The sequence below is a fragment of the Lissotriton vulgaris genome, chromosome 5 (genome assembly GCF_964263255.1).
Source record: "Lissotriton vulgaris chromosome 5, aLisVul1.2, whole genome shotgun sequence".
Taxonomy (NCBI): domain Eukaryota; kingdom Metazoa; phylum Chordata; class Amphibia; order Caudata; family Salamandridae; genus Lissotriton; species Lissotriton vulgaris.
Genome location: NC_141693.1, coordinates 1,637,283,244 through 1,637,300,555, shown reverse-complemented (window position 1 = coordinate 1,637,300,555; position 17,312 = coordinate 1,637,283,244). Strand labels below are relative to the sequence as shown.

At 44.2% G+C, this 17,312-nt stretch overlaps 1 protein-coding gene across 1 annotated transcript; it reads right to left on the bottom strand.

The window, feature by feature from the left end:
- Positions 1-2,513: 2,513 nt before the first annotated feature.
- LOC147716882 (somatotropin-like) lies at positions 2,514-13,491 on the bottom strand. The gene is made up of 5 exons (XM_086920452.1): positions 13,432-13,491; positions 12,078-12,241; positions 8,702-8,818; positions 4,155-4,319; positions 2,514-2,848 (listed from the first exon to the last, which is right to left on the bottom strand). Exons 1-5 carry the CDS (start codon positions 13,439-13,441, stop codon positions 2,648-2,650), a joined length of 657 nt encoding a protein of 218 aa, XP_086776578.1. The 5' UTR covers positions 13,442-13,491; the 3' UTR covers positions 2,514-2,647.
- Between the last annotated feature and the right edge of the window lie 3,821 nt (positions 13,492-17,312).

Here is a 17,312-nt window from a genome sequence, read left to right as displayed (position 1 = left end):
ACAGTCCAGCCCGAACTGCCAAACCATGTCTTCCCTGGACCGGAAACAAGCTTCCGAGGACCGGTTTCTGGCATCCAGCCGTCTTCAGCCCAGCTTGCTTGAATCCAGTGGCAAAGTGAGCAAGGGACTCACGTCTGAGCATACCCTGCCACACTTATGGTGGCCAAAAGCGGTACAAAAGGGGGTGGTGATGGACGGAGCATCCGAATCAATCAAACACTCACACCCAGTCAAAAGATCTGGGTTTAATCCATCACCGTTCCACATCATTGGCGTCAAGCTATCCAGGCTGAAGAAGGCTGATAGCCAGAAACTGGTCCTTGGATGCTTGATTCCGGTCTAGGAAAGACATGGCTTGGTAGTTCGGGCTGGACTGTTCCATGAGGCACAGGGTCAAGGCTGATTTGCATATAGCCAGTGTCTGACCTAGGGTGGCGTGGAGAGCAAAAAAACGATGGAGCTAGGCCCAGATCTTTGTACTGGGGTGAATGTAAGACATTGTTCTGCATTCTGTCCATCAACTGTGTTTTTTTGCAATTTTCACCCCGAGTGGGCTGGGTATGCTCAGACGTGAGTCCCAGGCTCTCCACATCACTGGCGTCAAGTTATCCAGGCTGAAGAAGGCTGATAGCCAGAAACCGGTCCTTGGATGCTTGATTCCGGTCTAGGAAAGACATGGCTTGGTAGTTCGGGCTGGACTGTTCCCATGAGGCACAGGGTCAAGGATGATTTGCATATAGCCAGTGTCTGACCTAGGGTGGTGTGGAGAGCAAAAAAACGATGGAGCTAGGCCCAGATCGTTGTACTGGGGTGAATGTAAGACATTGTTCTGCATTCTGTCCATCAACTATGTTTTTTTGCAATTTTCACCCCGAGTGGGCTGGGTATGCTCAGACGTGAGTCCCAGGCTCTCCACATCACTGGCGTCAAGTTATCCAGGCTGAAGAAGGCTGATAGCCAGAAACCGGTCCTTGGATGCTTGATTCTGGTCTAGGAAAGACATGGCTTGGTAGTTCGGGCTGGACTGTTCCCATGAGGCACAGGGTCAAGGATGATTTGCATATAGCCAGTGTCTGACCTAGGGTGATGTGGAGTGCACAAAAACGATGGATTTAGGCCCAGATCTTTGTACTGGGGTGAATGTAAGACATTGTTCTGCATTCTGTCCATCAACTGTGTTTTTTGCAATTTTCACCCCGAGTGGGCTGGGTATGCTCAGACGTGAGTCCCAGGCTCTCCACATCACTGGCGTCAAGCTATCCAGGCTGAAGAAGGCTGGTAGCCAGAAACCGGTCCTTGGATGCTTGATTCCGGTCTAGGAAAGACATGGCTTGGTAGTTCGGGCTGGACTGTTCCCCTGAGGCACAGGGTCAAGGCTGATTTGCATATAGCCAGTGTCTGACCTAGGGTGGTGTGGAGTGCACAAAAACGATGGATTTAGGCCCAGATCTTTGTACTGGGGTGAATGTAAGACATTGTTCTGCATTCTGTCCATCAAATTTGTTTTTTGCAATTTTCCTGTAGTGAGGACAGCACATTATATTTGTGTAATATTGTGCAGGGACACATGTTGTGCCAGGTCCATGCAACCTATTAATTAATACCAACCACTCCAGTATTTTCTCCGATTTATGGTTTTATCTGTTATCAGAAATTTGTTACGGTTCATACATACATGAGCAATCAAGAACTATCTTACCACTTTCCTACACCTGCCAGTATCCACAAAGGGATTACAGTAAGACAAATAAAATTTGCGAATGTGCTCTAAATTTTCAATCAGTAATAGGAAGTGGCTGTTCCAAGGCATGTTGAGCGTTTGAAGTTTGGGAACGTCAACAAACCTACGTTAGTAGGAATTCTCAAACCGTTTTCAAACCCCTTCTCACCCGTGAACTTGTCTGAGATTGAAAAGCAAACGGCTGGTGTGACACCCATTCCACGCAGGTTGGCGGAACAGCTCACACACCCCACTTTCTCCATGTGAATTTTTTTTTTTTCCTGCAGACAGAATTTTTTTTAAATAATGTGCGTTTGCACAGGGATCTCTATTACCTCATGGGAACCTCTCTACATTGTAGAAATCTGCTTTGCTGAAACAGGATCTCTTGGAATAGTCACATGACAATCACACATATATGTGTTAAAAGGTGCGCCTGGCACAGCATTCAATGCGTACTTCCGGGAATGCTTATGAATACTAAAAAGTAGTATGTCTGCGCTCGCACGTAAACTGAAATCTGTATGTGCAGACTTGCTACATTTTGTGATTCGGGCACCAAGGTAAGAAATCTAATTACATTTAGACTAAAAATAAAACCGTTCTAGAGCTCTCTGTGTACACTATAGCCTGTGATTGCATCAGGCAATGGAACCTGCATAGTTACTGTTTTTAAAAACATACGCCTTACAATTACATACACCTTTTTGTTTTTCACCTTTATTTATATTGACAAAGAAAATGTGCATCAAGATATATATTTACATGCAGTTTTCTTTGACGAACACAGCAAACGTGAAATACGGCACAATGTACAGTCAATGATAGTAAAATTTACCATCTTCCGGAAAGAATGACCCCAAAAGGAATAGCGGCTACAAATATTTAAAAAAATACATTTTCTTCAAACCCTCAAACCTCTGGTAATCAAATAGTGCAATTATTATCTAACATTCGTCGACATTTCATGACTTTTAAGTATGTTTCAACTTTGTGCATGTCTTTCTTGAAGCAGGATAGCAGCCCGTAGTTCCTAAACAAGGCATCTTCGTTTCTCTGGTTGGTATCAAAGCTGTCATAGGTGAGTTTAAGTAGAGAGGATCCCCTTTGGGTTCCGTCGTCCAGTTCCTGTAAGAGAAGGGTGTTAAAAGTGTTAGGTTAGCTTCCCACGAGACATGAAATAGTGGAAGGATGGGAATTTCTGAGCAATGGTGTGAAGAAGTTCTGGAAGAGATTGCCCCAAGAGTAGAAGAGGCAGTGCCTGTCATATCTGGGTCTGTGTTACTCTTTGCATATGTCTCTGCACTGATCTGCGCTGTGCCAACCTGCGCCTTCAGCCTTGTTTAACCAAGTGGGTTATCTGTGGGCGACCTGTTACTGCCTCTTGGGGGTTGAACTGGAGGGTTAGGCACACAAGATACAATGCTCTTAAGATCGATTTAACCTAAAAATATCATCTAGGAGCAACTGAAGCCTATGCAAGTAACCCCAGTTTACTGCACATGCCCCTTGCTTGGTCCTAGTACCGTCTCAAGCTACTAATGTGGCTGTGCTCTCGCATTCTGCCTTCTTGCGTCAGAGGTGCTATATCTCAGTCGGATACCTTATTGTAGAATGAATATAGCTGAGTAATATACAATTATTGAAAAGTAACCACATTATTAAAATCGTGGTTGTACATGGGTAGGTGAAAGTATGTTAACGAAGATGTGAGCTCTAGAAATTGGCTAAATAATGAATGAACAGCTTCATTTTAGACCTGCAGTGAGCATATTGGTGCCATCTTCTCTCCCTTCATGCTCAAAGGAGGCTGATTGCTTCATGAAATAATAGAATACACATACTGCACCTCCACTCCACAGACTGCATGTGCACTCTTCCATCATGAGAGAAAGCGGATCAGTTGTGTTTGCCGGAGGGTCCCCTTTATGCTGTTTGAGAACCCAATTTTTCCAAGCAAATTATGTCAAGCTTTAGTAGTACATTTTAGTGAGCGAAGAATCACGGTGTGCAAGAAATTGGGTTATTGGTTGAGGGGGTGAGTGTGGGGGTGGAAGCCCCCTCAAGCAACAACCAAAATCCTTGTCAAGGTGAACCACAAAAGTCACTAAAATAACCCGTGCTTAACTCTCTGGTAGCTTAGCACAAGAAGTCAAGCTTAACTAAAAGGCAAAGTATTTATGCAGCTCACGAACAGTATTAAGTGAAGACACAATTGTTTCATTGGGTTCAGAGCTCTGTTGTGTTGTGCAATTGACAAGATATGAGTGTACTTAGCCTTGCGACTAGCTAAAAAACAACTGTTGAAAACTGTTTGATTTTATCAGGAAGATTGTGACCCTTTAACACACATTTTTCAACCAGAATGTGCTTTTACATGATTGAAGAGATCTACTTACTGGGGAAAGAATCTCCTGTGAATGTTCAAACTCACCTTGATGAGAGTCTGAATGCCTTCCTCCAAGTCCTTAAGCCTCTCGTAGACTCTCTCAGAGGTCCCAAATACAAAGCTGTTTGGGAAAAATACGTTGCTGAGGGCCTGAACTGGAGTCAGCCAAGACCGAATGAGAGTCAAAGAGAACCGCAACAATTCAATATCCTGAAAGGGAGAAAAGCAAAATAATATTTCCAGGGTGCAGGTAACCATAGAAAGTGCACAGAAAGATAGGAGGGAGTGCATGGAAATGATGCTGTCAAAGGCTTAGGGAAATTCACAAATAACTACTGAGTTAACTTGTAAATAACTGCTTCCACCAAGAGTGGGTGCCCACATCTAGCCTCAGGGGCGGCCCCACTGTTTAACGGGGGTGGCGGGCGGGGCTGAGGTGGTAAATGGGAAAAAAAACACTTGCCGGCCAGCCGCTCACTCCCTCTCGCTCCTCGACAGCAGGAAGACCCCTGGCTTCTGACTCCCTATGCCAATCACAATGCCACAATTCAGCGTTGTGATTGGTCTGAGTGCTGTGGTTTGGCACTCAGATGGGGATGGGAGCCTGGACATGTTCTCCACCCAGGCTGTAATAAAGCCTGGGTGGAGAACATGCAAATTGTGCATGAATGTTTGACCAGCCCGAGACGGCAAGCAAAGCATTCATGTGCACTTGGAGTAGGCAAACCACTCATCCACCTCGCCTCTGCTCTGTCAGCCCCGCCCCACTAAAGGGAAAACCAAAATGATGATAACGTTGGTTATTATCATTTTAGGAGACTCCCCTCCGTGTTAGCAGGAGATCTGCTCATGGACCTCAGCTCTGTGTTTAATAATATTGCAAGAGGGAGGCTTATGGGGATGATATTGGAGATGGGAATAGATTCCGAGATTGTGCATCTACTCCTTGAACTCCACGAAAATGCCTGGGGATGTGTAAGCTCTGGCCCAAATGGCGAGTGCACCCCACCTATTAAGATCAGGTGAGGAGTCAGACAAGGATGTGTCCTAGATCCCTACCTATTCTGCCTCTATATCAATAATCTTGAATCATCTCTGTAGCCCCAGAGGCAGATTCGCCAAGGCTGGGAACCAAGCACCTGTCGGTGCTCATATATGCAGATGATTGTGTCCTGATATATAACAAGCATTTGCAATGCAACGGTCTCGCATTTGGGACCTTATATGTATTTAGCAATGCACCATATTATCCATGGAACCACCTGCACTCACTTTTTAGTTAAAGCCCATTGCTATCAAACCCCCTGTTTTGTGAAGCAAAACTAGTTTAGACATGACAGGGTGAATTTAAGCTACATTTCTGTAATGGTATATGGTCAATATTTTCACACTCCATATATTTTTTTTAAGTCTATTGAACCATTCGGAAAGGGTTTGTTGTGAAGGGAGTGATACTGTTTACGCCTACGTGTTATATACAACTCAAGCAAAATGGTCCTAAATATTTACATTAAGTAAAATGAGTCAGTGCTGCAGCGGGGCTTAAACAGTTTTAGCGCCGTAGGTTAGGTGGGTGCTATTACCGCATGTTGTAAGAGTGCATTGTTGTTAATTAGCCTTCCGGACCGTCCTTAAGACTTTTAACCCCGCATCAGGTCTTATTGTATGCACTTTCAAATGCCTATTCTTCATGGATGGAATTAAAAAATATGTAATTGCCTATTGTGAAGATCTAAGCAGAGGTTTGCCCGTTTTTTATTTATTTAGCGCTTTTGCACTGTATTACTTTGTTTTTTATGGGTGCTTATTATTCCACTCTATTCATTATCAGTGTTGTCTCTGTACAGGGACAGCGGTGTATTAAGGCCTGTATTAAGGCCCCATGAGCGCTAAAATTGAAGCGAGAGAACTAAGTGATAGTATTACCTATCTTCGGGGAGACACATCTGAGTTTTAATTTAAACATATTTTTGCCGCCAAGTACCCTCTTACACTATTTCTGCTTTTAGAAATACATATCGTCTTTCCTAAGTCTAGTTAAATTAAATACTAGAAGCTCTTAAAAGAAATAAACAAAGAAAGAAAGACGTCCTAAAAATACACTGGTACGAAGTGCACCCATGCTTTTTTCATTACCAGTCCTCATAAGAAAGACACGTCTTTTGCCACATCTGAGTTACTGCTGCGATGCCATGCAAAGACGAGACTTGAAGTCAGCACTCAGCCCTCCTCACCAGACCGGGAGCGCCAAGCTGAAGGAAAGAGCTACTTACTGTATTTGTAGTACTAAGAACATGCTTCACCCAATCGTCCAGTTTTTCAATTGAAATATATATCGGCACACAGATTTGCATCCTCGTATTCTGTCATGTGAAACGAAAGGTAACACCTTAGTTTTGAATGTTAAAAATCATGTCTGAGTGTATTTTGTTTTCACATGGTTTTTAATTAAGCTGTAAATAATTTTAGAAGATTGTTTTATAGTAACACGGCAGGCGCCTTTGGTAGTTTGCATAGACGCTGCTGCCTGCCTCAGCCCTGTGTTCGGTTCACCGCGGCCGGCAGCAGTAAAGAAGGTAACACGCATTAGTGCTCATAATTAAAACATGCAACGCCACAATTAAATGAGAACTACTCCCTAAAGTTACATGGTGGCGTGGCGCCGCTGCACGCTGGTCGGTGCGGTCCTCGTTATCTTCAAAGTTCTTGAAAGGGGAGCGTCGGCTCAACCTCAAGTGATCCTAGGCAAATGAAGGGAGAGCTAGACTGCTAACTAAGGCGCCGGTGAACTGAGTTCGAGCCTCGGCGTCGGCTCAAAGTCACGTGATTCTGGGCAAATCACTTAATCTGACCCAGCCTACCAAATAATGAATATGTCCTTGCATTATGGTAACTGGTGCCCAATAACTCAACCGTTCGAGCTACATAATTCTGCAAAAAAAAAGTTTGCTCCGTGGTGATAAAGGCAAACCAGGCATCGGAGGGCGGAGAGAGGCACAGAAAGAAAGTAGTCTGCATTAAAGAGGCCAATAGCCGTGAAAGGACTCAAATGAGGACATGTCCATCATAAGGAGGGACTAAAGAAGCCTACAACCAATCTGAAGGCAGCATTTAAAACCCAAGCCATTGGGTGGAGAGTGGGCGGAGCTTCCTCGAAGCTTCCCTGCTATAGTGTATTCCGCATGTCTCAATGAGAGAGCGCAAGCACTGCCTAGGCGAGACCTAAAAAGGGTGTAGGTTTGCAAAAGCTATTGGACAGCTTTGTATTGTTTAAGGATAGACTGAGTTTTGTCTACTAATAAATCCAAATCTTTCGCCATGGTTTGTAGCCGGCCAATCTGTAAACTGAGGATGCAACCGTGTTAGCCACATCAAATTACTTTGTGTGCCAACCTTTACATCCTGGGACCCTCATTAGACAATGAAGGCACCTGGAGGCATGATTTTATATCCGATAATTTAGGTGATTGTGGTATTAGTCATGTACGAAATACTTCATGATCTACATATTTGTGCATTTTTTCTTTGTAAACCATTGATAGAGTCTCATATAGACCTGATTAGTTCATAGAGGACTATATTTCTGGGGGGGGCCACATTGAACATTATACACTATTCCCTTTACAAGCTGCTTGTCCTGTTGCACAATACTGCCTTCCTTCCTGTAAATATGCATGTGTTTTACTTAGATGGATGGAAGGTCTTGCTATTTCTGATGGTCACGCTGCTTATAGTACAAATTTATCATAAGTTTTATTAGCTGTATTACTTGTATGAATGAATTGTAATCTTTTCTGGTTTTTAACTAAATAAAGATTAATTGATTGACTGTACTGCTCCCACCACTTAGAAGTGAAAAAGGTCTTAGGACAGGAAACAACATAATATTACCTGCATTGAAGAATTCTCGGCAAGAGAAAGAAAGACTGGGGAGTGCTTGGCACAAGTTTGTCCCTGAAGTGCTGCTTCTTAATCCTATTCTCAGCTTGATGGTTCCATGAAAGATGGGCTCTTACTAGCCCCACAAGGTAAAATGGGGTTCAGAACTTCTCAAGGAGTACCTCCTTTTGTGAACTATCTTTTCCCAGGGCTGGGATGAAGAAACCGTCCCAAGAGACAGTTGTTATGCTGTCCACCATTGTCTTTGTGTGCTTGGCTGACCAGCTTAAATCTGACGGTAAATGTTGCTTTTTCTGTCCTCCTTAGTTTAAGTATTAGTTTACCTCCCTTCAAGGAGACACCTAATAAAGTGGTCAGGACCTTAGCCAAGGTGTTAAAGGCAATGAACTATGGCGCCTCTAGTGGGAAACCACAATAAGTCCAAGAGCAATGTTATCCCGCCCTATGTACCGCCCAACATCAAGTCTTGAACCATTAAATTACAGTTTATCCACTTACATGGAATTAGAGCTAGTTGCTGACTCCGTAAACCAGGACATTTGATTTTACTGTTAAGTTAAATGTTGTAAAGAATCAGCAGTCTAATCATCAAAATGCTTTATATGATCAATATGACATCTCATGAATATTTTCCAAAGACAATGGCAGTCAGTCGGAACAAAAAATATTCAAGCACTTGCTTGGCCACTTACCGACCTCTGCTGTGCATCGTCTTTCCCAGTTGGGGCCGGAATCGTCTCAGAGCAGCAGAAAGCTGTCTGTGAATTCCTGCTCGTGTACCTCTGTTCCTTAGGAATGTAAGTGCTCTCCTGTTGAGATAATGTAACCGATTACAAAAGAAGTGATGGGACAACACCACAGTGGGGGTATACCACAAACGCATCACACCACACGTGTTTGCCACATGCCTCATGATCCAATAGTTTCAAGACTCTGAATTGCCCTACAAGGGGAATACATACAATAATTTAGATATAAACATGCACCAACATTACCTTTATTGCGTTTATTTCACATCACTTTACCCTTTCATGTGATATCCAGTTTTATTTCAGCAACCACCTTATTGCTTTTTACACATAAACTTGCCTAGGGCCTGTAGAGATGATGAATTAAAGACTGGGAGGGGCTGTAAAGACTTTCCTTTCTAGATGTATGGTAGAGCTTATGAAACTATCAAACAGTAGAACCCAGCCCAGTAACAGAGAGCCCACAGTTAATGTGTAGCACGGAGATATCTCTGTCAGGCCTCATCTCCTTCCTTGTGGCCAGTGGAGCTGACCTAGCAACTGGAGAACTAGGTTTGAGTCCCCACCCCATCTCAACATCCTGTAATTCAGGGTAAATCACTTGGGGCCTGATTTAGACTTTCTTTTACTCTGTCTGTGTAAACCTTCCTCCAAGGGCCCAAGGGAGTATGGGCCATCGGAGTTAAGCCATCCGAACCTCGGCACTATTTAGAGACGGCTGTTGGATGGCTTTTTTTTTGGACTATCTGCCACCTCTAGTAATATCCTGGTAGCGAGAGACATCAAAAATAAAAAAAATATCCCAAACACCATGGGAAAAATCTCCCAAGTTGTTAGGGCTGGGGGAGAGGGGATACTTTTTTTTCTTTCCCAATGATTTTGGTAAAGAGAAAACTTTTTAAATGTTGGTGAAGCGTCTGTCATCAATGAGAGACACAACCCAAAATGAATGACTTTGTTTACACCGCCCATATGATTGTTAGACATATATTATGTTATCATCGCGCATAAATAATGTTTGCATGTGTTACATGTGTATTAGAAATAGTAACAACAAAATTCTAGCAAGTTGTAGCATTTGTAAGACAAATGGAGCCAGCTTATTTGGCCGAGAGCCTCGTCCTATCATTCTCATTTCAAAAGGAGAAACAAGTATTTTCTCCAAGTATTATTATGTTAAAACAGCAAAAATAGTATGAAATGTGTTTTTAATGCTTAATTTTTACTATACTGTAGTCTTATCCTATACCTATTATGCAAACAACAAAAATGTTATTAAAGCATTCCCTCTGTTTATTCAATATCTTCTTAACACCTGTATTTGATCTTCTCCCCAACTTCCAGTTCCTCTCTTAGGCAAACAGCACAGAGAGATACCTGAGAGTCCCAAAGTATCCCAAACAATTTCTAAGCTAAGGGCTCGGAAAAATAGAACTGTTGATTAGGCATAACAGCCACAAATTAAATGGCAACCCTGGGCCAGGGCCCAGCTCGTCTTCTCAAAAACACTGATATCCTTTACAGTTCATCACCTTTTTTTGATAAATAAGCACTCATCAAAACAAAGCTCAGAACCAGGGATTGTTGTGGGACACCCAACCTTGCATCAAAGTAAGCATGTCAAGAGCAGTTAAAACTTCCTTTCCTCAAATCAGAATCCTAAAAAAGCCCACCCATCGACATCCGAATACCACCCTTTCTGATGGAGGTGATGTGCCCAAGAGTAGACTATGGCATCCCTTTATACCTAGGGATGCCAGCCTACCAAGGTAAAACCAAAAAATGGAAAATGTGACTGGAAGACTGATTTTCACATTAAGGGGCTCATTAGGATTGCGGTTTTTCCGCATCCTCGGGGCCGGCGGAAGCCACCGCCGGCCCAGAGGATGCGGAAAAACCGCAGCGGACTGACCAAAGACCTACCGCCACATTAGGATGGCTGGTGGGTCCTGGTTTCCGTCCGCAGCTTTTCCGCCGCGGCTGGCTTACAACCGCGGCGGAAAAGCTCTAATCTGGTGACGGTGTCTCTCAGACACCATCAAGCAGATTAGGATGGGATGTAAAACATGCTTTTCTGCGGCGGCTTTTCCGCCGTGGAAAACCATGTGTAACTTCACTGCGTTGCGGGCCCCCTCGGTGAAGGGGGTGTGGGGGGTGCACATGGGGGGTACCTATGGTATCCCCCTGCATTTGTATGCAGAAAGCGGCAGGCACAGCGAGGTGCCTGCCTTTTTCTGCATGCAAATGCAATGGCTGCATTTTTAACATTGTCGCGGGTGCAGCTTGAAGCCGCACCCGCCGCAATGTTACAAATAGAGGATGTGACCGCCAGGGTGGCGGTCACATCCAAATCGCACAGGAGGGGACTCCGCAGCCCATGCGGACGTCCCCTCCTCCTCAGTGATCGCGGACGGACGCAAGTCCGTCCGCGATCATAATTGGCCCCTAAATACACATGATGCTCTTGAATGTTATTTCAATAGCCTACATCGGCCTCCAGTCAAGACAGACGCGTGTATTAATGCTTAGATTGCACAGCCCCCAAATGCATGTTAGACACATTTGAGATATACGGCCCTCCACACAACCTACACTCAACCAAAGTGTGACTCCTGATCATCCAGACAACCAATGCAAGCACAGAGGGGACAGACTGTTTCGGTGGCAGCTCCTGCCCGCTGGAGTGACCTGCCCACACAATCATTGCTGAAGTATTGGGGAGACCAAGGACCCTCCTGTCCTAATCCTATTAAACACGTATAGTACCCATTGTATATTGTTCAGTATGCTATGGATGCTTTAGCTTCGTCTGGTCCATGTCTGTCGACGTTGCATATTCCCTCGGGTCTGGGTCACTGCACCCACCACTGTCCAGCCCTGGCTCCATTCCCTGCCCCATGTAACCACAGTGTGACATCTGTGTGTATCCCATATAACAAGGCAACGCGTAGTCTGTTCCCTTCTGTACTTGCTGCTCTGCGCCAAGAAGCAGTCAAGTGTTGAAGCCCCATACAGGCAAACATAACATTCTCATATTTAGCCTGCATGCAATGACTAGGCGGCCGTCAGTGTCATTCGGCAGCTCTGAGCTCCACGTGTAGCAGTCACACTGTTTCCGGTGACGTTGACCTCTGACCTCAGAGTCAGCACGGCTGCACTGTATTCATTCACGCGCTCAGCAGTGCTCCGTGTGTAACCTGGCACTGGCGCGCATTCCAAGAACATTGATGTCGCGCAATCCTCTTTCACAAGCAGAAGCTCGCTATTGTACAATGCACAGAAAACACAACTTGCAAAAGAAACCTGCGTCCATACTTACAAACTCTTGGTATATGTTGACTGCGAGCAAGTGTAAATGTTGCGCCCGAATCACCGCGTTATTGAAGAGATTCGTCAGGGACATGCCAGGAAAAGCCGACACCTCCGGACAGCGCTGCAGTGTTAAGGCAAAGACCGTGAGGAGCACGGGAGAGAAGCACAACCCTGCCAAGAAACGAATAGTCAGAACAGCCCAGCCAGCAGAGCGTTTACAAGAATACCCTGGCGCACATTCGGAAAGCTATTTGTGCGCCTCAGAAGTGGGGTGCGAAAATGGCACCATTTACCTGTCAAACCTCAGCTCTCGAGTCATAGAATCATTGAAGGTGGGAATTGAGTAGATGTAGTCGCGTGCGGTGGGTCAGTAAACCTGCAAACAGGGGCTGATATATAGGTAGACCTAACGGGAGCAAAGCATCGCTGTTCAATGGGGCAAAGCCCTGAGATGTGTTTTAGACGTTTTGTTTACAGTGAATCCGGTAAGGTATGAGTGCCTGTCATGTAGGACAGCAGTTCTCTGAGGAGACTTCAAACACCATGCTGGGGGTAGCGTGGATGTGGGGTGGGGTTAGGGGAGAGGGGAGGGGGGGGGAGGGGAGGGGGGTTTGTCTCCCAGGCTGGCGAAGGACCTCAGTTGCCATGAATTGGATTCTTTGTCTATTTGCTCACCCGCCCGTCAGAGGCAGGGGACAGTCTGGAAATCTATGTTTTTTTGTCTAGGCACCTCTGCCTATGCTCGCTGTGGTCACTTCTGGATGGTGGAATCAGGTGTTTGATATGTTAAAGTCAGTGTTTCTATCAAATGTTGTTCATAAACAGACTTGTTGGCACCTCTATAAACAGAATTATATTTCACTCCTAAAACAAGAACGGTTCAAGGTCTAAATGCGCTTTGACCCCAGTCCACCACCCAAGATAGCAGCTTTATGCAATCTCACCGTTACTGTGTTTTTCTTACATGAAGTGAATTTTTCCTGAACTGCAAATGTAGAAAGCATAACAAAAACATGGATTTCTACGTAGCTGCTTCATGCTCGAGAAAAGTTGTGGGCGAATGAAACGTTCTCGTCTGCTATTCCATTAAACAATTACATTTAGGAGCCAGAAATAGTTTTTGGAGAATACAGACAAGCCACCTAGAACACAACCTAAAGATAGACACACTAAGGTACTTGGAATAAACTATGCAGTTTAGGAATTCTTGGTGGTACTGCAGGTCTTAATTATAGACAGTGCAATAATAAAAATAGTAATGTTGCACATCTTCAGAATTTAAAATTTCGGACAAAAGCCAGAGGGCTTTGAATACAGCATGATTTAAGCTAAGTTTATCCATTCAATTAAAATTAGATTACCTGCTGCCATTTTCCTTTTGGTCGTACGGTGTGTTGTTGCTCAGGGCTTGAAGACAGAGGTCTTTCGGTTTATTTGCCTGCTGGCCGTCACAGCATTTTATACACAAAGCATTGGTATTTACCAATTCATTTATGTTCAAGTTTATACATATTTTACACTGACCAACCAGCTCAGCTCTCTGTTCATCAATATATTAACATGTTGGAGGTGCCCGTGGCCTCCTGCTTACCCTTACTGATACATAATTATGAAGGCTGTTCTATGTTTACATTCACCAGTGCCTAATCATTCCCAGGAAGTCATTCATGAAATATAGGATAGACAGTGGGGGTTCAATTACCCAGAATAGTTTTTTTGTAGGTCGTGTGCTTGAGATACCATAATTTGTCCTACTTGGGGAAGTGCCTTGTGTCTTTGTGCTTGGGGCGACTCGACCCCAGTTTCCGAGATTATATGGGTTATCATTGAGGTGGTGTGCGCAAATAAACCTTGTGTTATCCTGGTTTGGAAATTTATTGTTTGACAAAATAAAAATGCATATTTTACTCGTATTCTCTGTGTCCCTAATTTCAGTTTTAGGGTAGATAGATTTGGAAGAAGACACTCACCTTGATTCACTGTAGAGGCTGGCAGGAATCAACAGTGGACACTTGGAAAACTTGATGTGACACTTGATAAATCAGTCGTGTTATCACCAGATGCAAACAGCATCAGGAGAGAATGCATTTATTTTCAACGTATGCTATACTAACTATAAACGCTGACTGGAATCCTCATCTCATCAGTGTTAACTGTGCTGACTACCGAGGTAGTGACAAGTGCGTCCAGTACAGTTTTTACCATGACGGATGTCTTTGCTCTTCTGCTTATCGTGATCTGAGAGTAATTTAGTTACTCATTTTGCACAGGAAGTTACCGTCATCTTTGTATTATTGTGTCTGGACACGTTTAGGAGACCAGGAAGCAGACAGGCGCTAGTGGGTTTGAGGCCTTTTACATTTGCTATCATAGGCCCAACCCTCCTTTGGCTCTGCAAACTGGGCCAAGTATTACACCCTTAGCATTTGGCTCTAAGTGGTAGAGTAGGCGAGCAGTCTCATGCTTCTCTTCTCAGGGAGGTTAGTGTGGGGGTTACTCACAGACAAGAATAAATACCACCCCACAGCAGTGCAATAAAATCAATGTCTAGCACAGTGCTTTTCTTTGTAGGGAAATACAAGATCTTTTGCTACACATAAATATAGAAGATCGCTACACATTCAGTTATGCACAAATACCTGATTCCTGGGTGCAGAGCTTGGTGCTTTTAGGGACCTCCGCTGATTAGACCGTCACCTGGCTCTATTGGGTACTTCCGGCCTGGGTACCAGGTTCTCCACCCCCTCGTAGTAGGGTCAGAGTCAATCAGGTAAACTAGTGGGTGGGGTTTCTGAATCTGACCCGCGCTCCATCATGGTAAGCCTTAACTTGCACCTAGGTACTGTAGAGTGCAACCAGATGACCGCATTTGGCGATTAACACTTTTTGGCCCTATTTTTACATTTAAACTTTAAAACTTCTTAACTCTGGTTTCCTTTATTGAATTTTTATGCATTTTGGTTTAATTGTATTTATCAACATTTACTATGTTTTACTTAATTGGTTTGGGATTATTCTTCTGCTGTGTTTTGACTTTATTTCTGTTTTGGTATTGCGACACCTGGTCGCTGATACTTGCTGCTCTTACAATTCTGTTTTTTCATCTAAACATCGAAGAAGGTGACCTACCCATACTGCGGAGGCTTTTATCTACTACTTGACTGCTTTATGGGACTCTCAAGAGATTACTAAGCCCTGATGATGTTCCGCAAGGAACGAAATGCGTTGGCTGAGGCCTTTTAAAGATTGAAATAGTAAAGGACTTTCACAATATTGCAAATTTGTTGGACTTCTATCTTTGGTGCACCATCCTTATTCTCAAGAGTTCCCTATTATGCTCTTCAATGTTTTGTTAAATTGCTCCACTAACCCATTGGTTTGTGGATGGTATGCCATGGAGAAGTGGAAAATCAACACAGTTTGCTCCCTCATCTCTCTCCTGTATGAGTGGATGAAGTTGGTTACCCGGTCAAAAAGTACTATCTATGAAAATCCGACCCTTGTAAAGATCCCTAGGAGAGTCCTTGCAACCACTTTTGCCGGTGTGGTCTTCATGAGTAGCACCCATGGATATTTGTTAGTATAATCCACTACAATCAAGATGTAATTATTGCTGATGCAGAGGATGGGTCAAATGGACTAACAAGGCCTATCCCCCTAACTCGAATGGAACACCTACAATGGAGAGAGGCACTAATGGCGCCCTAGTCTTACCTCCTGATTTCCCATTCTACTGAAAAGTAGGACAGGAGTTACATTACTGCCATGTGTTTCCCTGCATCCCTGGGTAGTAGAACAGAGGATCCAGCATGTCCTTTATCTTTCTATTGTTCAAGGTTCCTTTTAAGAAACCTTGTTGGCCAGTGTTAGCAGGAAATGCCTGTCAATTAATGGAATCACTGTCCATTTGCTAATGACTAGTCTTGGATTCACTGGCTGATTTTACAGCAGGCCATCTTCCCAGCCAACATAGTGTCTTCTGACCACTCCTTTACAAACCTGTTCCTAGGCTTCCTTCCTAAGTCTCACAAGCGTAGGACACTCAACCTGTGCCTTGCACAATTCTTCCTTGGTAGGTGGTCCAAAAGCTAACAACCCATGTCGTAATGGCAGTGGCCCAAACGCCTGGTATGCCTCGGGTATCTCACTCTCCTCTCTGTCTGGAGCAGGAGCACTGAATGCCTAAGCCAGTGTCCTCTAAGTGTCAGCCTTAATCTGCTGTCGACATTGTTCTGGTTCCTGCAAATCGGGAAGGGTCCCTGTCTCTTCCTGAAACTGACTTGCAACCTGTACTCTGGTCAACACAGTTGACATTGCCCAAGCCATAAAGGCTCCTGGTCCTTGTACTAAACCAGGGACAATCACATCATTGCCCAAGGGACATCCAGCAACGTGCTTCTCTTGCACTCCCTAGATCTTCAATGGCTGATCTACCATTAAGCTTCAACTCAACTCGGGTAATTGGTTACTCCATGTCACCTCCACTGACTACTAAACATTTAGTGATAAAACCTGGGAGAATCTTTGGATTTGAGATACTTTTTTCCACCATAGTTCTATGAGCTCCTGTATCCATTAGATCAAGCACCTGCCTCATATTATTACAAGCCTCCAACATAAACCAGATCGTGTTTGGGTGTATGTGTTCCAGAGCATCTGGGTCCCTTTCCCCAAATGTCCGTAGCAACTAGGTTAAGAGCAACTGAGCTCTCTCGGTTCCCTTCCCCCATAGTTAGCATACATTATATGACAGATGTGGATGGTACAGAGTGTTTCAGCTGACAATCTCTCTTAAAACGTCCCTCCTTGTGGCATTTGTAGTAAGTAATCACTTTGGACCTGGGAGAACCTTCCTGTCTCAATTTTTCCTTCCTTTGTTCCTTATGAGAAACCCCTTTACGCATTCGTCCCCCTCTGGAACCTTGGAAATTGCCCTGTCCCTTACCCTCCGGTTTGTAATCAGTCTGTGGAGAGTTCACCTCCCCTTTTGACTTAGATCCTTGCTGCTCCAGAACTTTGTTAAACTTGTTGGTTAGCCATTTATCAACCAATACTGTAAGTGTCCCTAGATCCTTCTGTGTCAGATCTAACAGCTATTGTGTAAGTGGGGTAGAGCACTACTTTAACCATCAGCTGGTTCAGGGCATAAAAATGTGTAGCCTCCATCCCTCTCACCCACTCTCTCCATTCACGCAACACAGCATGAAACCAAGTTTCAACTGAAACATGGTCCACCCGTTTG

Coding starts and splice junctions, on each gene's coding strand:
- LOC147716882 (XM_086920452.1), bottom strand. Junction 4,320..8,701: donor ACGATGCACAGCAGAGGTCG/GTAAGTGGCCAA, acceptor TCTCCCTTTCAG/GATATTGAATTGTTGCGGTT. Junction 2,849..4,154: donor GCATTCAGACTCTCATCAAG/GTGAGTTTGAAC, acceptor CTTCTCTTACAG/GAACTGGACGACGGAACCCA.